Source organism: Mya arenaria, chromosome 2 (genome assembly GCF_026914265.1).
Source record: "Mya arenaria isolate MELC-2E11 chromosome 2, ASM2691426v1".
NCBI lineage: Eukaryota > Metazoa > Mollusca > Bivalvia > Myida > Myidae > Mya > Mya arenaria.
In genome coordinates this window covers 64717241-64744958 of record NC_069123.1, presented here as the reverse complement: position 1 = coordinate 64744958, position 27718 = coordinate 64717241, and the positions used below count along the sequence as shown (strand labels likewise).

The window sequence follows — 27718 nt, the reverse complement described above, 5'->3', positions numbered from 1 at the left end:
GAGCGGAATCTGGAGCAGCATGAATAATAATTTGAAGCATGTGTGGGTTGTTGCTTAAGTTCCAGATTAGTTCCTTGCAAAGCTATTGAATTCTTTGAGACCAATTGACACAGTTTCCATATTGAGAAATCACCTTTTCTTTTGGGCTTCTCACTTTTTACCTTTTAAGCTTATGCCAAGAACTTACGTTGTCTCGCCATTTAAAACCTTGGATGTAATGTAACGCTTCATCATTATTGATCAATTTATATATATTCTTCCTTTATCTTTCCAGATATGGTCATAAAATGGCATGGCGAGACTTTGAATGGATTAAATGTTTCAAAAGTGAGGGATAACATTGGTGCAAAAAATGATAAAAGTGAAATCGAAACTTCAGAACATACTTGTGATGAGGATACAGCACTACAGGTTGGCCTTTCAAATATGGAGGAAAGGAAGTTAGAAATAGATGAGAGTAACAGACCAAGTGTTATAGAGGATGAGGATCAGTATCAGCTTCCCGACACACAAAACCCCGAGTTACAGCCACGGGGAGGCAGTCCGCAATTCCACAGTTCAAGGCCACGAGTGTTGCCGGGAGCTCACCCAGCACACAGCGTCCACAGTACTGTAGGAATTTCACGACCGGGCATAGGGATGGGGCATGGGTTACCAGTTCCCATCCACCTTGAAATAGAGAGGCGACATGAGGCCCTAGTAGGGGAACCGCAACTCCACATGCAGGAGATGAGCTCAACTGTCTCATCACCCGGTGAGTAATTCATTACTTGGTTATTTTACTCCCTGTCTGACAAAACGCCTTTCCAAATAGGCGCCGACCATACCATTTTTATAATTAGTAGGTAAAAAGAAGAAATACGTGTGTGTTATAAAATGTAGTTCAAAAACAGAATATAAGATTACTTGAACGCCATTTCCCAATGATGGCATCTTTCTTACATCAACATGAATTAAAGAAAAAAACCAACCAACCTTACCTGTTTTTGAAATGGATTTAAGAATGGATTTAAGAAAGCATTAGCTACTAAATAAAAAAAGCTTTAAAATATGAGTTTATAGGACAAAATGTTTCTATTGGTAATTTTTGTGTCAGGAGTTAAAAATACTTTAATTTCTTTGATAAATGAGTTATTTTCTAAGAACTTGCATCACATGACATCAGGTGCAAAGGCATTACAGTGTCCATGTCTGCCCTAGTTCCGTTCACATAAGATAAAAGACTAGATTATTTGATTGAGATTGTAGACGTCATTCTGCAGACAATTAATTCAGTCGGCTGCATTCCAGCAGTAAGATTTACATTGTGCACCACATTCCGCTGAAATGTTACTCATCCAGCGCTGCATAGAGCACATTCTTCACTTGTGCGCAGGTCAAGTGGTTTGTTTTGCAGTAGTTCCATTTTTTGTCAATGTCCAAGGACTTTCATTAATTAAAATATATATATATTTAATGCCATTTTGTCCACATACATTATGATAATATTTTGTAAAATATTAATCAAATTATTGTAACTAAGTGAATCCCATAACTTATGACATTATTGATATGCCAGAATATTAAAACTTTCTTTTATTGATACTAAAGATTTTTATTGTCTCCTGGAATTCTAAAAAAAAATGGGCTAGCATCCTTGAATAAATAATGGTTTGTGTACCGGCATATAAATGGGTACAGGCCAAAGTACATTTTCAGGCTTTGAAAATGTCATCTTGCCACTTTCCTTTATTTATTTGTTATCGGCCTATGACGTAAATCATCGGCCCACATATTCAGCTTTATATTTCGCCCTTTGTGGTGAACATGTTGACTTTGTCTGTCATGCATACAATGACCTCACATCTTTAGTATTGCTTCATGCATACAGACATTTCTATTTGATAAATATGACCCAGAGGTAAAATTCATAAAAGTACAGATTTAAGAAATGTCATTATACTGTGGTAACTCAGGGCCCTAATTTTCGTGTTCCACAAAATCTTACTTCTTACTTTGCCTTTTGGACAGTACTATTTGGAAATTCTGCACATTTCTCCCATGCTTCAAGTTTGTCATAACATTTTGTTAATGTCAAGTACAAGTGTTGAACTGTTTCTTCTATAGATTTACATGTGTTGACAGCTGTGTCATTTACCTTTGAAGATAATTCCAAGAATACAACAGTCAAAATGTTTTTGACAGGCCACATGCCACATGAAGACTTTTTGGAGTAATTTCCTACGTTCAACAGTGGGGGATTTTTTGTACTTGGATTCTTAATTAAACGGCGCCCTAGTTCTATAAAAATTATTATTTAATCTGGTTGAAAGTTCATGTTTTTCTGTTCTTTGTTGTCTGTGAGCTGAACGTAAATGCACCAAGATGCATGATATTTAAGCTGCACTTGAAATAAATTTCAATGAACGATTTTGATTTTAGTCCAAATGCTTCTTTATCTTTTTATTTCAAGATTATGTCTGCCGATGTAGACAGGTTTTCTATATTTAAACACAGAAAAACACAAAATGTGTAGTACATTACAGTTTATTTGTAAGAGGTTTCTGTTCAATGAATCATGTGTCCATGTTTTTTTTCATGGCAGCCATGTTTTCATGTCCCTGTTTTGAAGGTCGTTTGAGTCAGCGTCTAACAGGTACATCATGATTTCATGATTTTGTTCATTGTTAAAATAAGATGATGAAATAACACATATGGTGTTGGCTGACTGTTGGAGTATGTTTGTAGTGTATAAACCCATACCATTTGCCAAAGAGAAAAGACCTTTTCAGAGTGCAGTAGTAAAAATTACTTCAAACAAGAACAAATGCTCGGTCTAGATTGTCAGTATTGTCATTTGTTTTTGCTTAAGTCTTTTCTGTCATATCTGTCCTTGACCTGTTTCGATGATGTATTTTGATTTCCTCATTAATCTGATGCTATAAAGATGATAATGGCCTGCTGGGTAGATATTTTCCGCCCCTCTGTCTACTGCACTTCACCATGTGTATGCACGCCTGCACACTCCATGGAGCATCTAGGCCAATAAACTGTCTGGCTCATGTATTGATGAAATATGTATGATACATCCCTCAGTCTGACCCTATTCAGGTCAATGAAAATTTCTTGTTATATATATATATAAATGTAAGAAAAAATTGAAGTAATTACAAACTTTCATTGACAATTTTAATTATTTTAAATATACACAGGTTGATGTGTACAATGTTTTTATATAATCATTAAATAAAAAATATTTTACAAATTTAATACAGCATAACCACATTTTTTGCCCCTCTGTCTACTGCACTTCAACATGTGCATGCAGGCTTGCACACTTAATATACAGCAACATGTCTGTGTTTTGTGTGGACAATCTACCTGTTGGTCAAAACTTTTATCAGGGAGACACCATTAACATTTCAAAACATTGGAAATATTATTTGATTGTAGAGTGAGCATGAAAAACAGCAGAGATCATTTTTCCTTTGTAACTCATGCCCGTAACTGTGCCCATGCCCGTAACCCTGCCCTTGCCTATTACCCTGCCCCTGGCTATAATTTTGCCACTGCCGGTAACACTGCCCCGGCCAGGATACTGCCCCTGCCAGTAATACTGCCCCTGGCTATAATTTTGCCCCTGCTGGTAACACTGCCCCTGCCGGTAACACTGCCCCTGCTGGTAACACTGCCTCTGGCGGTAACACTGCCCCTACTGGAAATACTGCCCCTGGCTATAATTTTGTGACTGCCTGTAACACTGCCCCTGCAGGTAACACTGCCCCTGCTGGTTAACCTGCCACTGCCAGTAACACTGCCCCTGCTGGTAACCCTACCCCTGCCTGTAACACTACCCCTGCCCGTAACTTTGCCCCTTGTCGTAACCCGCCCCTGCCTATAACCATGCAAATGCCTGTTACACTGACCCTGCCTATAACCATGCCCCTGCCCGTAACCATGGCCGTTCCCATAACCCTGACTCTGCCCTTTACCTTGACCCTGCCCGTAACTCTATCCTTGACACTCAATCTGAGAAATTATCAAGGAGTTTATCTTATGATTCAAGGAAGTGACTAGGACTTTGACTCATCTCTCCCAGACTTTCTTAGTCAGTTTCCTTTATCTGCCTGTGCTGTTGTTACAGTCATCTTTATTTATCTGCAGCTCTCATAGAGGAAATAAGAATAAAGTCATTTTATATTTTACAATGGTCACTGTATTGTCTCTTTATATTAGATAAACTCATTTGAAGGTGCTGTCACTAGGTCAAAATCTGGGGTGTGGTATCCATGTGTTTACTTTTAGTATTAATTTCAATATGTCATACTTTTTAACCTAAAAAATTAGGAAGGTCATGAAAGTACAAAATTTCTGTTATAGTCATGATAGTGCTGTCATTTTGAAATAACCCATAAATAATTGGCTGTTACATGTCATATATATGTCCTAGAATAGAAGCATGTGACTTTTGAAAGTCATATTCTAGATACAAGCAGTAGTCCACAAAAAGGACATGTTCTATTTCATGTCGTCAGATTAAAGATTTATTTAAATTACTGAAAATCGTGTCATTTGTTCATGAATAAATTTATGTATCAGCATGTATGCCATTATCTTAATTACCTAAAGTTATATTTAGCAAATCGTTATCATATTTCCTTGTCAACTTCCTTAAATAACATGCCAGTTTCGGTCACATTCCAAACAGGAGTGGTAGGGTGGTCGTGGTATTTACCTTTGTTTATTCCCCGTAGCTACCTAGGATAAATAGGTCGTAGCTCATGATTTTGGCCTAGTTTACCTGTTTAGCTCAAACATATCATGTGTGCCGTTTTCAGCCTATGACACATTTGATAAGGGTGGTATGTACACTTGGTGAACCCTCCCTGTTTTAACCTGAGAGAGTGTTGCGTCAGCCGGGACCTTGGCTATAATACAAAGTGTTTAAGTTGGTCATTGTTGTGGTCTGTCTGCCTTGTTGACCTAGTGTCAATAGCGTATTAATCCAACAGTTAGAAACTAGGACACTCAACTATTATGATTTTCATTTATAAGTGCTTCACTCTTTAATCGAAATGGTTCTAGACTTTAACATGGGTTAATCCTTTTACATAAAGCAAGTAAATGTTTCATTGCCCATTACAAAATATTACTTGTCTATATTTGCATCATTTAAGATTTAAAAAGCATGCATATTGTCATATTTCATTGTCAACATGAACCACTAAGTCATGACAATGTCAAAGCAATATCAGGGCAGTACATGTCGGCAGATTTTCGCAGTAATGAGTTGCAGACTGGCCTTGATGTCAATGATGGGGTGCACTACTGGAAAACTGGGCCAGTATCGGTTATATTAAGATTACCATGGGTTCACATAAACCTTCACTCCCCTTTCACATGTATCAATCAAAACCCGGATAAAATTGATAGCCGATTGATTGGTGATGTTATTTGGGGCAAACAAAGCATATATGGAATACATGTTAAAATACACGTATAATAAAATGTGCATGACAAACTGTTAGCGTGAAGGTCATCTAGTTCGTCTGGTAATTAATCAACAAAGAGGAAATCCGATCTAAACAAGGAAAAAGGCAACCCTGTTGTCTTTTGTTTTGGGGAATTTCCCAAACCGTCTTGTGTGTGAATAATTACAGTTAAATACAAACCTGGGTTGGCAGTTATGACCTGATTTCGGACAAATTTGGACTTGATTGTGACATGGCCTGATTGGTTGATAGATTAGTGCCGGCCAGTGACAGGCACCTATTCTAAATGATTTGTTCACTCCATGGTAATCAGGAGCAATTTCTTCTCAATTTGTTCCCATTTCGTAGAGAAAAACCTGTTTTATATCAATTTGGTGGAGTTGAAATGAAATAATAATGTCAGACTGATTTTATCTGGCTCCAAAATTGTCTTGGATTGCCTGATATGGGTCTCTTACTTGAGATAAATAAGTTTACATGTCTTCAATTTCTATGAGAAGAAATCAGACATTTGCAGTGGTTTATATTTAGAAATATCTTACTCAAAATGGATCTAACTGGAAATTCATAGCATATTGATCATTTTAATAGTAATATATTGAGCAAGATCTAGCAGGCCACATTTCTAGGTGAAGTAAGGCAGGAATGTGGGTTAATGTATTCTGGAGAGATACTGAACTACTTCAATGTCGATAATAGCAATAACAAGCACCACCATTATAATTATGTTGACACAGATTCCCATTGAACCAAACAAATCCCTTTTTTGTATAGGCCTCATAAAAATGTTTTAATGAAAGTTTTCGAGAGTTTGTGGTCTGTTTAGAAAGTACTGAGAAAAAAAAATGTTATTTTTTAAGAATTTAAATGATACAGTTATTCAGTATCATATTCTTTGCAGAAAGCCAATTTTCATTCCTTTCATAATAAAAAAAATACTTGCTCCCAAATTATTAGATTTGATATTTCACTTCTATTACACACTGTTAAATGTCCTGTTTATTGTTACTTGTTACATTTTAGGCCACACCAAATTGATATTTCGTTCCGCGGATTTACCGCTCCTATTTTTTTGAAAATGTAAAAAAAATATTTTTATTTTTTTTGTGCGCCCGCACCTCCATTTTGATCGCCAAGCAGATTTTTTTCAGGTAATAATTTATTAAAAGGCTAAAAATAATCACGTATAATTTTTCTACGCTAGTTTTCGTGTTTTTGTAAAGGGAAGTTACCGATGCGTAGTGTTTTTATACTGTATAGATCGGTTTAGCATGGGTTCAATAAATTCAATTAAAATGGCCCCTTCCGGTATAAACAATGAGGCTCGAAGTTTGGAAATTAAATCTTATTTTTGACAATAAATATGTTTTGAGCATGCTTGAAGTCATTGTTGATCGTCTCATACACTAAAGGATCATTATTTAAAGCAACCATTATGCAATAAAGCATGTGTATCTGAGACTGGTAGCGATTATATTGCGTAATTAGTGACTCGTTTTGAATGGAAATCGGAATGATCAACTTAGTACTATATTATTTAAGTCATAATACAAGGGACCAACATTTTACCTCGTTACGACGATGCTGAAGATGTCACAGGTCAACTTAACTGGAACATGAGTCATTGTCAGGTCCAAATTGATGATTGTATCAAGCTCATTTTTGATCAAATTCTGACAAAGCAACAGTTTTGAACAAATATCTTTTCACAAATAGCGATATAAACACTGGTCTGGATATACCTCAACATAAGTAAGCCCAAGTTTATCACCTTATATTTTGTTTTTATTTGCATCATAATCCGGGATTGTAATGCGCTTGTCAATTGTAACCACTGCCCCGCCCACCCCTCGCCCTTGTTCCAGGGGTAAACCGGGGACAGCAGAGGCAATGGGCTGTGTTTTTACCTTTCAGGTGGCCCTGCAGTGCCTAGTGAATGTGGTTTTGTCTTCATATTGAAAATTGTCGGGAATGGGCCTCACAGGTATTCGGGGTTGCGGGGCCATTTGGCAGGGATTTTACCAGCAGTGTGTCCCTGCAGGTCGGGTATTTTACCCGGGTTTTGAGAGACCGGAAGTCAAAGTCCCCGCTATTCCGGACTTAGGGGGGGGGGCATATACAATTGGCTGGTGCATAAAAACATCTAAATAACCAAAAAAAGTACTCTGAAAAATACCCTGGTTCTTTTTGTTTTAATAAGCACATGTCATTGCATTTCCTGTGATAATAAAATTTAGTCTATGTTATATGGAGTCTGATGTTTGATGATGCCATTGTGTAAGTGATCATTTTTTACAAATCCAAAATCAATCCTAAGTTATGTCTAAATACAGTTGCATATTATGTTAAACTGATTCAGGTAGATTTATATAAGTCATTTCAAACTTTTTACTAAAAGCAGGGTTATTTATTATTTTGAATGAATGTCATATTAAAGTACGTTTTAATTATATAAGAAATTAGATTTATCCATATAATGTTTGTACTAAACACGGAGGAATAAATAGTATGTATTCCGACATTTTCCCAATGTCCATTAGAGGTTCAGTTCAAGATGGCATTAAAATGGGTTTAAGGGCAATTACTTTGAACAATCTTTCTTATTTATATTGAATATAAGAAAAAATATATTTTTCGCTCTTCGCTCGCTTCGGTTTTTATGAAAACTGGAAAAAAAAAAATTTTGGCAAAAATCTGAGGAACTAAACATTAATTTGGTGTGGCCTTATGATAGGTTTTCACTATCTAGGCCATACTGACATGCATGAAGATCAAACAGTGCCGTTTTCTGAGACATAAACCTTGGTCTTTTTAAAACACTATTATACGTTTTTAGCACACAGGTGTTGCATTTTGATCTATTAAAGGCTTTTCACCATAAAATCATAAAATGGTAGGTTATCGTCCCACAAAAAAATCTGTATTTGAATGTAGACACAGCAGTTAAGAACTATTAAATATCAGTGACATATTAATTAGCTTTAATTCACATTCATTTTTCTGTTAGCTATTGATAGGATTTCTGTATGGTGATATGACATGACGGTGATTAGTTAGGCAGTGATTAAGGTCTTGTTGTCTGGAGAGTAGGTAATTATACATAAAGACCATTCAGTTTGTCATGTATGCAGGTTTTCAATGTTTATTGCTACAGAGTTATCATATGAGGTGAAAAATGCTGTCAGTAGAACTACAAAATATAGATTTATTCCCCCCCCCCCCCCCCCCCCCCCCCACGGTGGTCTGAATAAGCACAACCCTGTAAGCCCTGTACTGGTAAAATCCTTTCTGCCCTTGCTGAAATTCTGTATTTTATTTAGCAGGGCTTGTTGATTTTTTTATGCCAGTCACTGAACTGTATGCAAGAAATGAGGCTAGTTCATCAAAAAACAATGCTTATCATGATAGAAAATATATAATAATTACATTGTTTGTGTCTTTTTATTACTTTGTATTTACTTTAAATGTAACTTCTTTTGTTAACTTCTTGTATAACTTTCGATGTTTTTGCTTTAATAACAAGCTTACTTTAAATATAGATTTTGTTTTTAAAAAATCCCCCTCAGCAAATATATTTAACCTCATTGCAACATGTGTTGCAAGGAATTTACACAGGAGTGGTACATTCTTTCCAAGATGTGAGCTATATTAAGTACTGAACTCATCATGCATGCATCCATTCTGACTGGAGTGTTAGGTGTGATGAAGAATCGATCAAAACCATGTACAGGTATTGGGTTCAAGCCCATCACAAACGGCTTGAAGTTCATAGTAGAATCTACACATCATAATCCATATTGTTAATTATAAAATCCATATTGTTAATTGTAATGTAAAACTAAAAAGCAGGTTAATTGGGACAATTACAAATTCAAAAGAAATTAAACTATATTTACTCAATAAAAAAAACAAAAATTGTGTCAAGAGCATCCTGTTATGCATTTTTTTACACCATTTCTTTGAGTTTGACCTTGGAAAAGATGAGGTATGTAACGAGTTGCAGACAGGAATTGTATGAATGGAACCTCCTGGCAGACATATAGGTGTGCATGCCTGTCTCAGGTCTTCTCATCAGCTAATTGGAGGAAACCTCGCCAGTTGCCAATCAAACAATATGCCTCCTTGCTTTTGTGTTTTGCCTGCACCAAAATACAGCATGTAGCAGCATCTTAGAATTTGTTTTGTAGATTTTTTCATGTATGCAAATATTGAAATGGACTGTGTTCTGGATATTTGCGATGTTGTTCACCAGTTTGAGCTCTGTCTAAAATGGTGGTGAATAGCTCCTTGTGTCACATACTGTCACTCTACTCTGATGATCACCATAAACTGAATGTTGGTGACCTCTCTGAAATAGCACTATTGGTCAAGTATCGGTCAATGGTCATGCTGACTGACCAGTCATTTAACCCAAATTTTGCAAAAGTCCGATCAATAGATGACTTTTCTTGATCAATTAACCCATTGGGGACAATGAGATAGTGGAAGTGTTTTATTCTTCAGAAACAATAGTTGCTATACATACATGTTAATTGATTTTGAAAGTTGTTTGGAAAATAAGTAAGTCACAGTGGAAAAAAGGAATCTGTGAACTGCACTGTCTGGTTATTTTAGGGGAAAACTGGGTAACCTTGTCACTTACCTACTTCCAGGAACATTTCACATTATGAATTATGTCTGAACACTTGCCTTAGGGACTCTGCTACATTTTATAAAACTGTCCTTTGATGTGTTTCAGGCTGAAAAAAGTGAGGTAGACCAGACAAGTAATAATGCTTTGTCAAACTGATATGTCAAGCTAAATTTTTGTTTCATCTGCAGACAGAATCACTTAAAACTGCATTAGGATGGTTCACCACAAACCAGTCATTACACAATATCAAAATAAAAGGAAAAAAATGTGTTTGTCTGGGTAATAGTCCGTTATCATTAGTGCTATAACATATGCCTTTTATATATTTTTGCTGTATATACATAACAATCATTATAATATTTGTGTCTTATAGGTTCTGGATCAAAGACGAGCCCGCTTAACAATAACCTGAAGTGCCTGGTGTGCGGGGACAAGTCATCGGGTATCCACTATGGGGTGCTCGCTTGCGAGGGGTGTAAGGGGTTCTTCCGACGGGCGCTACAGGACGTTGGAGACCCCGCGCGTAAGAAGTGCTTCTACAACAAGAACTGTGAGATCACCATCCTGACCCGCAACCGCTGCCAGTACTGCCGCCTGCAGAAATGTCTCGCTCTCGGCATGTCTCGATCAGGTATGTGAGTGAAAGAAATAGTGGCTGCTATCTGCACAGAAGCAAAGAACCTTCAAACAAAAATGGTATTCATTAAAAAGCGAAAAAAAGATTTGTAGTTAAAACACTTTGTTTCATATGACAAAAATAGAACAATTATATTCTGTCATTTTTATTATCAAATGTTAAATTTAAAGCTTTAATATTAATTGAAGAAATGACAAAGCCTTTTATTGCAGAAACAAGTTAGTGAAGCAAATATTGTTCTCAATAGTTTGTACATATGGTTAAGGTCAGCAACATTTGTCTGCGTACCTGATTGATTGGTTTTTGACATTAACTGTTTAAATGGATGTTTTGATTTCTTGCTAAATTTAGTTTTATATCTGATGCAACATCTTTTTTGTATAATGAATAGGGTAATAGGATTTCTGTACAAGTACTCTATGTAAGTGTTAGGCAAAAAGTGTCTCTGATAATAGAAATTACAATGTCTAGTTTGCATCAAATAAAACAGAACCAGTCTGGTTTCAGACATGTGGGAATATACTGCACTTTAAACTATCATTAGTTTTTGCATTTTAATGTGGTTGTCATTACAGTAACTGTCAGACTAATTTGATTCAGTGACCTGTTTTGATATGCAGTCTGTACGAAAGATTTGCACGTAAATTACCAACATGGGCAGTTCACTGGGTTTAATTAAGTAATGGTCTGAGGCAATTAGTATGTATTTACCAAGTATATTTATTTGATTATTGGTTAAGACACAGTATAACTGAAAATCCTACGTGAATATCCATATATTTCAGAAGTCTTATTCAAATATTAGCGTTTTCTTCTGTCATTTTTTCTCGGGTCATTATTGGTCGGGTAATTTTGCCTTCATTTCGGGGTGGTATGACCATTTGGGTACATAAGGAGGTGTTTTCTAGATTCATTAGGAGACATAACTAAGCCATACCTTGATGCGGAAACAATTTATCCAATGCGCATTTAGTCCATTTTGGGTTTTAACATTCTCCAATAATAATTATATACGAATTAGCAGAAAATTGATGTTTTAAAGACTTCAAAACTTAAACATGATGGTGTGTCTATCCAGCATTTGCATATACTGAAGTTTTGTTTTCTGACATTTTTAAGTGATGATTTATTCCACTGGTCTACTGTTCTTTAACTTGAAACATCTGAGACATTTGAGTTTGAGCACCCCATATACTTGGTCACCCAAAAAGGGACAGTTATTGCATAAATCAGCCTATTGGTTGTGGCACCAATAGAACCTTATATAGAGAAGGGACAATCTGGGAACTCATTCACCAAGAAATCAATCGCAAGGGGTGTGGTCACTTTGTCTTGTCAAATGACCCAATTTATATTGTCTTTCAACAACAGGGCCTAATTTCTAACTTTTATCTACTGATACCCCTATGACCAACTTGGTGTTTGAGATAATATTTTGTCTACAGACCTAGCTTTTGTTTAAATTGAATGATTCACCTGATTAAAATCAATATTTACCTATTGGACAAAATATAATTGAATTTAAATTTATTTGAGGTAAATCAGCCTAAGTCTTGCATGTATTTTTGGATGATGATTTTGAAGGGCAGGCATGTTGAGGGGTCGAAAGGGACCTATGAATTCAGAGCAGAGAAAATATTTTAAATGCATTTAAGAATTTAAGAAAATTTTACCTGAAACTGTTGCATGGTAAAACTAATTATTACTTCTCACCTTGGAATAGTCTTTTTTTAAGCTTTTACAAGTTTGACTAAAGTTTCTGCCATTCTTTACCATACAAATGTTTTTTCTTAATTGTAGGAATCTATCCATTTTATGTTTTAATTCTCCTGATGTTTTTTTTTTCTGATAATTCTTTATTTAGATGAGAAATACTGACATTTTAATATGATGATATATTTGAGCTGTATGTTTCAAATGACAGATTTATGAAAATATGTCTGGAGGTCAGCTTTAATTAAGTCAATATTGCCCTTTTGGGTAGCAAATTTATTTTACTGTATAATACATAATTGTATTATATGCATAATGTGCATATGGGCTGGAGGCCTTGACTTAAATTTACGAAAAAAAAAGCTTGAATCTACATGCATCTGTCTCATTACTGTTTCAGCTGCAAAGCTTGATCAAATGACAGTTTTATGAAAATATGTCTGGAGGTCAGCTTTAATTAAGTCAATATTGCTCTTTTGGTTAGCAAATTTATTTTACTGTATAATACATAATTGTATTATATGCATAATGTGCATATGGGCTGGAGGCCTTGACTTAAATTTACGAAAAAAAAGCTTGAATCTACATGCATCTGTCTCATTACTGTTTCAGCTGCAAAGCTTGGTCGCAGATCACGGAAGATGCGGGACCTAATCCGGAGTATTGAGGACAAGCAGACGGAGCAGGCTCTCCATGGTCTTCTCAGCCTCAACTCGGACAGCGAGTCGCGCACACTCATTGACAGTCTGGACCAGAATGAAGTCAACCTGAACCGGCAAGAGATCAACCATCTGTCTGTTGCGGCCCTGCAAATGTTGTTGAAACAGCGCGCAGAGTGTGGGCCCAACTACCCCCGCCAGCGAGCCCATGGGGCAACCCCACCCCGTCATAGCAGCCCACTACTTGATGGCCCCCCTCTGGCTCATTCCGGAATGAATCGTGTCGATTCTGACCAGCCCCTTGATCTCTCAGACGAGTCAAATCTGTCAAACACGCAAGACCATTTTAATGGCGTACAAACATCCCTGCCACTGAATCTGATAACTACTGCTTCCACGCGAGCCCAGATGATGGGGTCTATATTAAATATGCAGTCTCAATTGCCATTCCATTTACCACACTCACCACTGGCCATCAAGACAGAAGATGGCCACATAGAGGACCGGCGGTCTCCTTACTTGCCCATGTTTGATCCCTCTCTCACTGTTACATCACGAAATAGCCCAAGTGTTCTGAAGTCACAAAGTCTCGTAGCTCAGCAGTACGCTATTCAGCAGCAGCTGGCAGCAGCGATGGTCCAGCACCACCTGGCTGTTAACAGTGCCAGTCTGGACCTGACGACCACTACACCAGTTACCAACCGACATTACGAGTTGAAACGAGAAGAAGGGGAGCCTGGAGACGGGGAGGACAGGGAACCAGGCTCCGAGTCTGTCAGCAATAGCACATCCAAGTCTGTGATCATTCAACAAACTAGTCTAGATCTGAGAAAAGTCATCAAAGAAGAAGAATCCATGAAGCACAGCCGAAGTCCAATAAAAAAACGTCCTTATGTCCCCATGCAAGGGTCCGAAAAAGAGGTGGTGTACAAACATTCCCGGCTGAGCACGGACAGCTCATCATCATCATTACGAAGCTTTACCCCGGACAGGAGACCATCTTCTGCAGAACAGTCTCCTTCAGCCACGCCGTATCCTGCCCACGTGCCAGCTCCGACATCCAGTCAGCTGGCGGACACACGCTACTCACAGCCATTGCACATCGACACTTCATCCCATCTCATAAACAGTCATGGCCCAAGGCCTGTCTCACCAAACATGTATCATCAATCACCGCTGGCCTCTGACTACCGCAGAGGTAGCAGCCCCGATATGCGACCCAGTCGGGATAAGCAGCCACAGTCGGACCACCACCATACTGCAGTGGTGGCCCCGATAATCCAGAATCGTTACTGCACGCAGTTGAGTCGTGAGGATGAAGCTAGAATCACAGTTCCCCTGCTCACTGTCAAAATCCATGAGTCTTTCTATTCGACGTTCACCTTCCTGAAGCATCGTCTTGATGAAATGCAGTACAAGCTGCGCAACTACCAGGGCAACGAGATGATGGACGGCATCATCAACAGACTCCTATCTGGACACTTGGACAAGTCAAACACCTTTCAGGTAAGCTCAACATGGAAGTCTTGATGATAATGTATAGGATGCTATATATAAGCTTGTGTCCTTATGAGTTACTGTGATAGCCCTGCTGGTTGAGATCAGTTGCAATATATGTCATTAAGGAAAAACTATTTTATATCACACAAATGCCTAATCCATTATGTCAGTCAAAGTGTAGAATGGCATTTTACCCATTTATAAGTTTGAATAAATAAAAAATGCACAGCTTTTTGGATGAAATTAGGTGCTAATAATTGCAGTGAAAAAAATACATGAAAAACATCTATGTGGCTCAGCTATTGAGTTCTAAAATGAAGATTAAAAATTCAGTTGTTTGCAATAGAACTTTTTTTTTTTTTTTATCTTTATATTATAAATAGTAACTACAGTATTTCCATATAGAGATTATATATTTTTTTCTTATTTATTTCAACTCCTAAATATAGGTCTAAACCATGAATAGATTGAAGCAAATAATGATCGACCTATTTATTTCTTAAATGATGGATAATTTCAGAAAAGCTGGCAATCCTAAAGTACAGAATGGCAGTTTTTTATCCTTATCAAATGAGTTTCTTACAAATTATACAGAGTTATGTTGTATCAATATCATTGATGTCACCACAGGTGACAGCCCAGATTAACAGGAAACAATTTGAAAGTACTGGAAGATAAATGTTAAGAATGTGAAAGTACAAAACCAATGGACTCTTTACTACTTTGAAGTGCATTGGGCTGTTTTGAACCTTGTAACAATTATATTGTATTTGCTGACATGGCACAGAATTACAACACGTTAAAATTAAATATGCTAGCTAGAATTAAAGTTAATTATTTCTATAGGACTGAATTCAGACTTCAACATGTAACAACGGAGTCTCGGTCTTTCCTTCGTATTATTCTGTATCGATACTACCGCTCATTTTGTCTTTATATTTTTCTTTGCTCGATAACTATTGCCATGTTTTATGTGTTTTATTATTCCATGTATTTGTAATAGTATCAAATGGACGCAAAAAAATTAAGTTGAGTAAATATGAACAACAAAATTAAATTTGCGTGGTTAATCGATGGTAAAAGAAAAGTCTGACTGACAGAATACAAGTTAGATGATTGTGAATTTAAAAGGATATCATGAAAATACAAGTTTTGTTGACAAAAAATAGGTAATGATGATAAATTTACCATGATTTATTTATCTACCGATGAGTACAACAAATCAGTAAACATTATGTTAGGGTAATATTTATACTATGGCTCTAATGAGATAATAATAAGAAAAATTATCAGAAAAATAATAATAGTGATATTAATAGTAAAAATAATGAAAAGTTAACAACAGCAACATTTAAGCAGGATCAACAAAACACACCAGTGTTAATGTGTGAAGATATTTCTGTGTGTCTTCAGAGAAGCTCTTTTAGGGAAATAATGAATCTGTCTGACATTTAACCGTAGACCAGTTTACTTTTAAAGTGTCTGTAAAATACAAAGCTCTTGGTAGACTTTTTATAAATTGTTTCAATTTACGTAGTCCAAAATAGGAATCAGAATAACAAATCGGTACTTGGATCCACAGACTAGGATTATGTATTAAAAGAATCAGTAGTTTGAATACAATTTTGCCTTCCTTGTGTGTTGACAAACAAATTTTCTAAGCTAACATTAGCATTAGGTATGGGTTTATGTTTATTTGGATGTTTTTATGGAAGTTAAAATGTTCAAGCTCAGCACAGCTCGGCGCCCCTTTAATTTTCATAAAGACCTCAAAAAATAATAATGATTACTTAAAAAGTTAGTGTAATGGATGAATTTTTTTTGTTTACTCACAAGGAATGAACATACAGTCGAACCTCGCTATGTCAACATCGGATAAGTCGACTTTCCGGTTATGTCGACTTTTTTTTCCGGTCCCGAATTTATTCCTTCTTATTCTATATAAAATAAATCTGTTTGTGTCGATTTTTTTATCTCAACTTTTTCGCTACGTCGACCTCGTTTTTCAGTCCCAGTGGTCGAATTTCACAGATTTCCTATGTTTTTTATGTCGAACTGTAGATCGAGACGTAGGTGTGAAAATATTCATGACGGTTTGCGCCATGTCGCAAAATACCGTGCGTGTCAATATAACAAACTGTCATAATTGAGGGATACAAAAATGTAATTGGTAAGTGCGAATAATTAAGTTGTTTGTTTATGTATTTAATTAAAGAGACAGTTATTGCTCAAGCACTTTGGTATTGTATAAAACATGAACATTTTATTGATTAGATATTAATCCCGAATGGGAACAGAAAGAATAACTTCAAAATGTTAAATGTTAGTTCCACTGCTCTGGTCAACCAATTCAGAGAAGGACCCCGTATAAAATCTTACAATGTACAAATGTATGCAATTGTGGTTTTGTATGGGTTTTGTGTGATCCATAAACGTAAAAGAAATAAATTTGACACAAATAATTCTTCTTTTGTTTCACTTTATTTTTTAATAATAAGTTTGCTGTTTTCACGACGAAAATATTTAACGAGAACCGTTCAATTGTGGATGTAAACATCGTATAATCCAACTCAAACGTGTTGAGATTTGTGATATTTTTTGTAATTCGGATGAGTCGACTTTTCTTTATCTCGACTTTTTTCACTAGGTCCCGAAAAAGTCGACATAACGTGGTTCGACTGTATTTTCTCTTCTACTACTGAAATATGTATGTGAATGAAACTGAGGCAATATGAATACTTGTAGGGATGTTTTGTCTTTCCTAGATGTCTTTTTGTAGACATTTTGTGTACTTTTTGGTCGGTTTAGGTGCAATGAGTTGTCATTGAATTAAGTTTTGGATTTAAATTTACTTTACCACATTTAAGATTATTTTTTTGTTTTTTTTGTTGTAAAAGAAAATCTTCTAAGGGCTTCAATTTTATGCATGACTGCCAGGTGGCCTGTTGTCAGCATGTTAAGATGTTGAACATTTCTTGTACATTTCTTGTTTATGCATAGTATTAAAAGTCAGTTTCACAACAAAACATCGTTTGCATCAAATGTTGTGTAATCTTAGCAGAACTGCAGTATGACAAATATTATGACAAATACCCAGCAGAACTGCAGTATGACAAATACCCAGCAGAACTGCAGTATGACAAATACCCAGCAGAACTGCAGTATGACAAATACCCAGCAGAACTGCAGTATGACAAATACCCAGCAGAACTGCAGTATGACAAATACCCAGCAGAACTGCAGTATGACAAATACCCAGCAGAACTGCAGTATGACAAATACCCAGCAGAACTGCAGTATGACAAATACCCGTACACGTCTTACAGCACTACTATAGAGATATGATGAGATTTTCACATAATCTGTCAAACAATTCTGTTTTAACTATGTTAATGGGGTTCAACTAATATATATGGCATGTAAAATGTCGATCAACAGTTGAATACATTGTAAAATACTGCCATCCCATTGGTTCAAAAAATGATTTCAACCATCACAAATAGTTGTGATATTGCGTGTTCAATATAGATGTGTGTTCAATATAAATGCGCAGTTATAGCTTTACTGAAAGATAAAAAGTAACATTTTGTGGATTTAAAAATATGTCTAGACTCCATACAATCAAGAATTTAGTGTCTCTTTATTAATGTGGAGGGAAACTATATTTCATCATTACAAGTCGCTAAATCAGTCTGGCCAGGATGTGAATGTTGCCGTAGGTTACATTATTGTGGTAGGTTACATTATTGCCTCTGTCCAATAAAAAACAGCCTACTAAATGACACAAAAATAGGAAGCCTGTTAATATATGCTGCTCCAGGTCTAGACTAAATTCCCAGTATATTTTCTTAATTCTCTTGGGTGATAAATTAGTTTGCACTGACATTTTCTCTCTTTTTCAATCACATTTCTGTAAATGGATGAACCTTTCTATCTGGGTCATCTTGTTACTACATCTTCATTGACACAGACAAATTTTGCCAGAGGTTCCCATCTGTAATGTTCTTTAGACAAAACCATAATTGTGCTTAATGCACCACTTACAACAATTCCTTGGTCTGTAGCCCTATACCCACCCTTGGCGTCAACTCCTGGGTCTGTAGCCTTCCTAGAATAGACTCTTGTGTCTGTAGTGCTGTACCTGCCCTTAAGACTTCTTAATCTGTAGCCCAAAACCCACCCCAAGCATCAACTCCTGGGTCTGTAACCCAGAAACCACTCCTAGCATAAACTCATGGGTCTGTAGCCAAGTACCCACACTAACCATAGACTCCTGGGTTTGAAGCCCTGTACCTACCCCTAGCATCAACTCCAAGGCCTGTAGCCTGGTACCCACCCCTAGCATCAACTCCTGGGTCTGTAACCCCGAAACCACTCCTAGCATAAACTCATGGGTCTGTAACCCCGAAACCACTCCTAGCATAAACTCATGGGTCTGTAACCCCGAAACCACTCCTAGCATAAACTCATGGGTCTGTAGCCAAGTACCCACCCTAACCATGGACTCCTGGGTTTGAAGCCCTGTACCTACCCCTAGCATCAACTCCAAGGCCTGTAGCCTCGTACCCACCCCTAGCATCAACTCCAAGGCCTGTAGCCTCGTACCCACCCCTAGCATCAACTCCTGGGTCTGTAGCACCGTACCAACCCCTAGCATCAACTCCAGGGCCTGTAGCCCTGTACCTACCCCTATCATTTTTTGACTCCTGGGACTGTAGCCACTGTACCCACTCCTTCCATCAACTCCTGGGTAATTACCAATTAACTTAATATGATTAATACTTAAGTAAATATGTTTGAATTAACTCCCCCAGTAATAAATTTTGTTTAACTCTACTTGGTATGTATTATTTTGTGAACTTACAATTTATCTGACTGGTTTCAGGGTTTGGATGGCCGTCCTCTGAAGAGTGGGGAAGTTTGTTGGAACGCGTTCCAGCGCCTGTTGAACCAGTCTATCCAGGATGTGATCAACTTTGCCAAACGTATCCCAGGCTTTACAAACTTGGACCAGGAGGACCAGATCAGCCTTATCAAAGGGGGATGCTTCGAGGTAGGTACCAGCAATGTTGCTAAAAAATTTATATCTCAATTGGTCCAGCCCATTGACTCAGGGTTCCTTCTGGCGATCAGCATCGTATGTCTCTACAGTAAATCAAGCATGTCGCTGTTGATATCCTATAATAAGGACATGACTTGGTTAATTAATTTGGATTTTATCTTTGATGTAATAAAACAGAAAAGTCAATTAGCACTGAGCAAAGTTATCACCCTCAAGGATGTCCCCTGTTATTTTTGGGATATTTAAATGAAAAACAGTGTTTGTGTATTACATATTTTACATTTTTTAATGACTAAGCCATTTTGGACTGAATTAATAAAAAAAAAATGAAAAAACATTGGATGGATTTTTTAGCAATTTGAAATCGGTCTGGCTAGGTCCACACAGAATTGGTCCACACAGGCAAATTGTCAGTTTTTAGATGCCCTGTTGCTAGGTTGGATATAGTGAGCCTAGCTACACACATGGTAGCTTAATTAATACTTATTCAACCAAGGTCATGAGAAGATTTCCCTGTTAGTTTTGAGCCCCGCATGTCCAGGTTTTGTGTCACCTTTTCAACATATAGGTATTACTTTTGGCGTCGACGATATCCTGAAGCCCAGGCTTAAGCAATATCTTATGCAGACAATAACTTTTTATATACTTTTTTTTATCTAATTGCAATGAAATTTGATGACTGTGTTTGTTGGCATTACATTCACAATAAGATTAGTATTATATTTGGTGTTGGCTCTCGACAGCCTACAAATCTAATTATGCTGAATTTTATAGTTTTCTGATGATATCGGTTGTCTGAAAGAAGCATCATAACAAGTGGTACACATGACTGTTGATGTTATGCAATACGATATATATATATATATGTATTCAAACCAATCAACAGAGCTTACAGGAGTTTGTTATTTCATGAACAATGATAACATTATGGATCAATTGTTAATTGGGTATTGTGGATTTGATAAAGGAATCACAAACCCTGTGAGATTTGTTCTCTTATCATTATTGTGCTTAAATCAGAATAAGTCTAAATAATAGTATACTTTTATAAAAATGTAGAGGCCCACAATATAAATTGAAAGTGTAGGTTACCATCTGTCATTTAGAAAACAATTTAGGACAATTTCTACATTGAATTGTTTAATATGTCCATTTCTGAGTTTCCTGTATCCATGTGTTATTACGTCATAATTTTGTACTAGATGCATATATCAGAGTTCTGTTTTTATCTGATTATTGCATTCCATGTACTTCGATGTACTTAGCATAAGTAAGCCCTAAAGTATCTTAGACCTATTTTCGGACGCCAAGTGCAGCTGTAGGCTTATGTCAATAATATGGTGTATTTAGGTAAGATAAAATTATTATTCTTTGGCTTCTAAATAAAGAACTTGAGCGGTTTAATTATCTGCCGATTTCCCCAGTGAAGAGTACTAGAATTATTGTCTCGACATTAACCATGTTTCCTCAGTCGATCTTGGAATCTTTGGTCTCCTGAAAGTCGTGTACCGAAGCCTGCAGACACTGCATTTGCATTTCAAGAATTTCATGTCAATGTTGGGGACACTTGTACAGTTTTTTCCAGTTGTGCTTCTGGACAGTGGCATTCTATGTGTGTCTTTTAGGATAGTTGAGAAGAGGTGTTTTGTGATTTATTTCAAATAAGAATGCTTACATTATAATGAAAGTTATGGTTGCTGAGGAAATGCCCAGTGGAAGGCATAACATTACATATGCACTAAATTAAGGTGTTTTGTAACTTTGCCAGAAAGGCACTTTAGTTTCCTCCAAAAAAGTTGGACAGGCAAGATTTATGAAACATGTGTAACTGGTTTCTTATAAATCAATTTTAGAAAAACCTTCTTTTCTGTCTTTTCTAGCTTTGTCAGACTGATTATTCAACAAAGCCTTGCATCAAATAATAAAAGACAACCTTCAACTTTTGTATTTTCGTAAATTTCCGCCTTTGTTGGTAAGAAAATAGAGATTTATTGTCAAGGAAATAATTTTTATACAACATACCATCTTTTGTGATGTGTAAAACCTCCCTAGAAATATGGCTGAGGCAAAGTTGACAGAGATATTGTCAATGTTTTTGTTTAATTAATTGTTGATATTATTTTGGAAATGTTTGCTTTGTAAATATCATTCTTGTAATAAATTAACCACAAATGGATGGATGTGATCACAAACTAAATGTCAAGACAGCACTTCTAGTCGACTTGATGGTTGCCCCTGTTGTAACTTGTGTTGATTTGGTGTGACATATCATTGTTGTTAGGGTGTGTCATTCCAGTGTTGTAATGGTGTGTCATTCCACTGTTGTCCAGTGTTGTAAGTGTGTGTCATTCCAGTGTTGTAATGGTGTGTCATTCCAGTGTTGTAATGGTGTGTCATTCCAGTGGTGTAAGGGTGTGTCATTCCAGTGTTGTAATGGTGTGTCATTCCAGTGTTGTAAGTGTGTGTCATTCCAGTGGTGTAAGGGTGTGTCATTCCAGTGTTGTAATGGTGTGTCATTCCAGTGTTGTAAGTGTGTGTCATTCCAGTGTTGTAAGGGTGTGTCATTCCAGTGGTGTAATGGTGTGTCATTCCAGTGGTGTAAGGGTGTGTCATTCCAGTGTTGTAAGGGTGTGTCATTCCAGTGTTGTAAGGGTGTGTCATTCCAGTGGTGTAAGGGTGTGTCATTCCAGTGGTGTAAGGGTGTGTCATTCCAGTGGTGTAAGGGTGTGTCATTCCAGTGGTGTAAGGGTGTGTCATTCCAGTGGTGTAAGGGTGTGTCATTCAAGTGGTGTAAGGGTGTGTCATTCAAGTGGTGTAAGGGTGTGTCATTCCAGTGGTGTAAGGGTGTGTCATTCCAGTGGTGTAAGGGTGTGTCATTCCAGTGGTGTAAGGGTGTGTCATTCCAGTGGTGTAAGGGTGTGTCATTCAAGTGGTGTAAGGGTGTGTCATTCAAGTGGTGTAAGGGTGTGTCATTCCAGTGGTGCAAGGGTGTGTCATTCTAGTGTTGTAAGGGTGTGTCATTCCAATGGTGTAAGGGTGTGTCATTCCAGTGGTGTAAGGGTGTGTCATTCCAGTGTTGTAAGGGTGTGTCATTCCAGTGTTGTAAGGGTGTGTCATCCCAGTGTTGTAAGGGTGTGTCATTCCAGTGGTGTAAGGGCGTGTCATTCCAGTGGTGTCAGGGCGTGTCATTCTAGTGTTGTAAGGGTGTGTCATTCCAGTGTTGTAAGGGCGTGTCATTCCAGTGGTGTAAGGGCGTGTCATTCCAGTGGTGTCAGGGCGTGTCATTCCAGTGTTGTAAGGGTGTGTCATTCCAGTGTTGTAAGGGTGTGTCATTCCAGTGTTGTAAGGGTGTGTCATTCCAGTGTTGTAAGGGTGTGTCATTCCAGTGTTGTAATGGTGTGTCATCCCAGTGTTGTAAGGGTGTGTCATTCCAGTGTTGTAAGGGTGTGTCATTCCAGTGTTGTAAGGGTGTGTCATTCCAGTGTTGTAAGGGTGTGTCATTCCAGTGTTGTAAGGGTGTGTCATCCCAGTGTTGTAAGGGTGTGTCATTCCAGTGGTGTAAGGGCTTGTCATTCCAGTGGTGTAAGGGTGTGTCATTCTAGTGTTGTAAGGGTGTGTCATTCCAGTGTTGTAAGGGTGTGTCATTCCAGTGGTGTAAGGGCGTGTCATTCCAGTGGTGTCAGGGCGTGTCATTCCAGTGTTGTAAGGGTGTGTCATTCCAGTGTTGTAAGGGTGTGTCATTCCAGTGTTGTAAGGGTGTGTCATTCCAGTGGTGTAAGGGTGTGTCATTCAAGTGGTGTAAGGACGTGTCATTCCAGTGGTGTAAGGGCGTGTCATTCCAGTGTTGTAATGGTGTGTCATTCCAGTGTTGTAAGGGTGTGTCATTCCAGTGGTGTAAGGGTGTGTCATTCCAGTGTTGTCCAGTGTTGTAAGGGTGTGTCATTCCAGTGTTGTAAGGCTGTGTCATTCCACTGTTGTAATGGTGTGTCATTCCAGTGTTGTCCAGTGTTGTAATGGTGTGTCATTCCAGTGTTGTCCAGTGTTGTAAGGGTGTGTCATTCCAGTGTTGTCCAGTGTTGTAAGGGTGTGTCATTCCAGTGTTGTAAGGGTGTGTCATTCCAGTGTTGTAATGGTGTGTCATTCCAGTGGTGTAAGGGTGTGTCATTCTAGTGTTGTAAGGGTGTGTCATTCCAGTGGTGTAAGGGTGTGTCATTCCAGTGTTGTAAGGGTGTGTCATTCCAGTGGTGTAAGGGTGTGTCATTCCAGTGTTGTAAGGGTGTGTCATTCCAGTGGTGTAAGGGTGTGCCATTCCAGTGGTGTAAGGGTGTGTCATTCCAGTGGTGTAAGGGTGTGTCATTCCAGTGGTGTAAGGGTGTGTCATTCCAGTGTTGTAAGGGTGTGTCATTCCAGTGTTGTAAGGGTGTGTCATTCCAGTGTTGTAAGGGTGTGTCATTCCAGTGGTGTAAGGGTGTGTCATTCCAGTGGTGTAAGGGTGTGTCATTCTAGTGGTGTAAGGGTGTGTCATTCCAGTGGTGTAAGGGTGTGTCATTCCAGTGGTGTAAGGGTGTGTCATTCCAGTGTTGTAAGGGTGTGTCATTCCAGTGTTGTAAGGGTGTGTCATTCCAGTGTTGTAAGGGTGTGTCAATCCAGTGTTGTAAGGGTGTGTCATTCCAGTGGTGTAAGGGTGTGTCATTCTAGTGTTGTAAGGGTGTGTCATTCCAGTGGTGTAAGGGTGTGTCATTCCAGTGGTGTAAGGGTGTGTCATTCCAGTGTTGTAAGGGTGTGTCATTCCAGTGGTGTAAGGGTGTGTCATTCCAGTGGTGTAAGGGTGTGCCATTTCAGTGTTGTAAGGGTGTTTCATCCCAGTGTTGATGGGATGTGTCATCCCAGTGGTTATGGGATGTGTCATTCCAGTGGTGATGGGATGTGTCATCCCAGTGGTGAGTGGATGTGTCATTCTAGTGGTGTAAGGGTGTGTCATCCCAATGGTGAGTGGATGTGTCATTCCAGTTGTGTAAGGGTGTGTCATCCCAATGGTGATGGGATGTGTCATTCCAGTGGTGTTAGGGTGTGTAGAAGCAGTAGGTGATGGGATGTGTCATCCCAGTGATGAGTGGATGTGTCTTTCTAGTGGTGTAAGGGTGTGCCATCCCAATGGTGATGGGATGTGTCATTCCAGTGGTGTAAGGGTGTGTCGAAGCAGTTGGTGAGAGTCTTCATCCTGTGTCCTTTTTGAGAGTCCATGTGGGCTGTTTTAAAAAAAATGGCAGGAAACATGTAAAAATGGTCAAAATTTTAAACAGGTCTGAGTAAACATTTGATTACCTCATTATAATAAGCTGTCATTGTAGTCTACAAAAATAGCTGTGTGCAAAGAATATAACAGATACTTATTTTTTTATTGAACTTTAATTCAGCTGACCCAACAAAAAAAGAAAACAACATGTACCATCTTCAAAGTCACTACAGAAACAAAATCATTAATCTCTGTGTCTTTTTATGCTCAGTTTTCTTAGTTTAGGTGTTAATGTGAATGAAAAAATGTTTAAGCAAGCAATATGCCAACCGAAAAAAAATAAATTATTTTTTCCCCATTATTTACCCAAATTTAATGGCTACTATGAACAAGCAAGTTTGTTTTCTTATTAAATTGTATAATATTTGTACATAAAAACTGCATTTCCTTATATTTTAAAGAATAGCAAGTCAATACCACAGAGTATTACATTAACATTACTTAACATTTCACCTTACAGAACTGATATAAAGATATAGCAGTTCAATGAATAAATGTTTCACTCCTGACATAATTCACATTATTATCATAATTCAGATTACAACTTAATCTTGTGAAATAATTAGAATACAAGTGTAATAATACCTTAATTTATCACTGTAATGCTAACATGAAATAACTATTCAACAGTTTTAATACTGAAACTTTGATTTTTTATCACTTTATGAATAACAAGATGAATTTGATACAAGAAACAACAACAGAGTTTCAACTTTAAGTTAACTCACAAACACTTTGATAAGAACAGGTCATTATAGTACTGATTTGTTGCATATTAAAGTAACCCTGTACTATTAACAGAATATAACCATAATAACTAATGAAAACATGAAATGTCAACATGTTTCACTCCTGACGTGTATGTCAACTTAAACACTAGGAATGAGTCCTTCTGCATGTGCAACCTGTGGTATGTTGATCTCAATTTTGATTCCACAACCAGGCAACAGGATGTAGGCTGAGTTAGAGTTTGTAAAATATCATGTACTGACTGCCAGAAAACATCATCATTTGACCATGTACCGTATACCGTATACACTCCCGGCCGGCCTGTCTTCTGGAGGAACCTTAACTCTATATACTTGTTTTATCCAACTTAATTACCTGTAAATTTATGTAAATTTCAAGATTATATATGGAAAATAGAGCTAAATAGTACACATGAATAATAACATTAACATCTTATCTTATCCTATTTGCTTATCTTATGTAAGAAGTGTCAGTTTCTAAAAACTTATTTTTAGTATCACATTAGCCATATATACAGATATAAGGGCCGCAGATAATGCTTGTTTCTACGTGAGCTCAGTTTGACTGCAACAAAGTCCTGGGGTGCATAACTGAAATATGGAGATCAAAATTAATCTATTAATTTGGTCATGTACATTTTATATCTGTCATTTTTTTAATCAAAACTTAGTTGTTAGAGTAAAAATAATTGTTTGTAAATGCTTGAAACTCACCTTACTGCATTTGTTCTACTACAAGTTACATAAGAATTAAAACAAAAATCATTTATAAGTAATTCTATAACTTCACAAGTTATTATACTTTTGTTCAACATTATTTGAATGCCTGTGGCATAATTTACTTAGAAGCATTATGTGATACTCATTTATTTATAAAAGCATTTATGTGATATTCATTTATTTATAAAAGCAATTTTGTGATACTCATTTATTTATAAAAGCATTTCTGTGATATTCATTTATTTATAAAAGCATTTTTGTGATATTTATTATTAAAGCATGTCCCTGTTCATGTCCCACTTCACTTTGCCGTTTACAGTGTTATTTGTGCCAAAAAATGCCAACTTTCTTTGTCTTTTCTTGGTCGGCCAATTTTGTTAATCCCAAGTACTTCTTCAACATTGTCTGTATCCTTCTTTGTTAATATGTTCATATGTGACAGCCTTCGTGGTGAAGCATTCTTTACTATATGATCCATAGTGTTTGCATAAGCTCTAGGTCTTTCTAGTAGATGCCTGCATGGTCTTTCGGCAGATTTGCAAATGTTTACATTTTTCTGCTTTCTTGTTCTTCTTGATATTGTCCGGGAGCTTCTACTCTTCAGTTTTCTTCCAGCTTTGGCAGCTTTGCAATTCCTACTTTTCTTTTCCCATTCTCTGTTAAGCTTTCATTCTTTCATCTACAACTGTGTTTGGTCCTCTTTCTTTCTTTACTGTCTATTTGTATTTTCGACTTTTCAAGTAGTTCATCATCCTTTTTCAACTTCTGTCTATGTTTTCGAACTCTTTCTGTGGATGTTATTATATTGGTTTGTGTCCTATATTGATTTTTTTATTATTTTTCTTAACGATTTTCTGATGGTTAGAAGGCTAACAATAAGCATGCTCATCTTGGCTGCTTTATATTTACTCTAAAATTGAATGTATGCAATTTTATCATTTTAATGTCAGGAGTGAAACATTTTTACCCATGCAAGAAATCATGCTAAGAAGAAAAGATATATGCTGTAATTTGTTATTTACAGTAACCTGCAGTAACATTTGATAAAACATAAGCATGGAAAACATAAAAAAATCATACAGAAAAATATGTTTATCATTTTAGTCATATATTTTTATCAGATATATTTTCGACTCATAAACTATTATTATAACAATTTTATTTAATAGCATTAAAACACTTACCATGTATGAACTAGATTGTAGTATTATCCACCAATCATCACCAAGAAATTAGAAAAATGCACAGCTGAACAGTGTTGCTTAATAATATGCTAGT

General features: G+C 37.1%; 1 protein-coding gene across 3 annotated transcripts in view; it reads left to right on the top strand.

Annotated features, from left to right (window-relative positions):
* Positions 1–27718, top strand: part of LOC128218187 (uncharacterized) — a 55543-nt gene that overhangs the window by 14241 nt on the left and 13584 nt on the right. For all 3 annotated transcript variants that reach the window (XM_052925773.1, XM_052925790.1, XM_052925782.1), the window contains exons 3-6: positions 275–754; positions 10478–10735; positions 13067–14619; positions 19499–19666. In XM_052925773.1, coding sequence (XP_052781733.1) covers positions 275–754; positions 10478–10735; positions 13067–14619; positions 19499–19666 — 2459 coding nt within the window. The remainder of the gene's footprint in view (positions 1–274; positions 755–10477; positions 10736–13066; positions 14620–19498; positions 19667–27718) is intronic.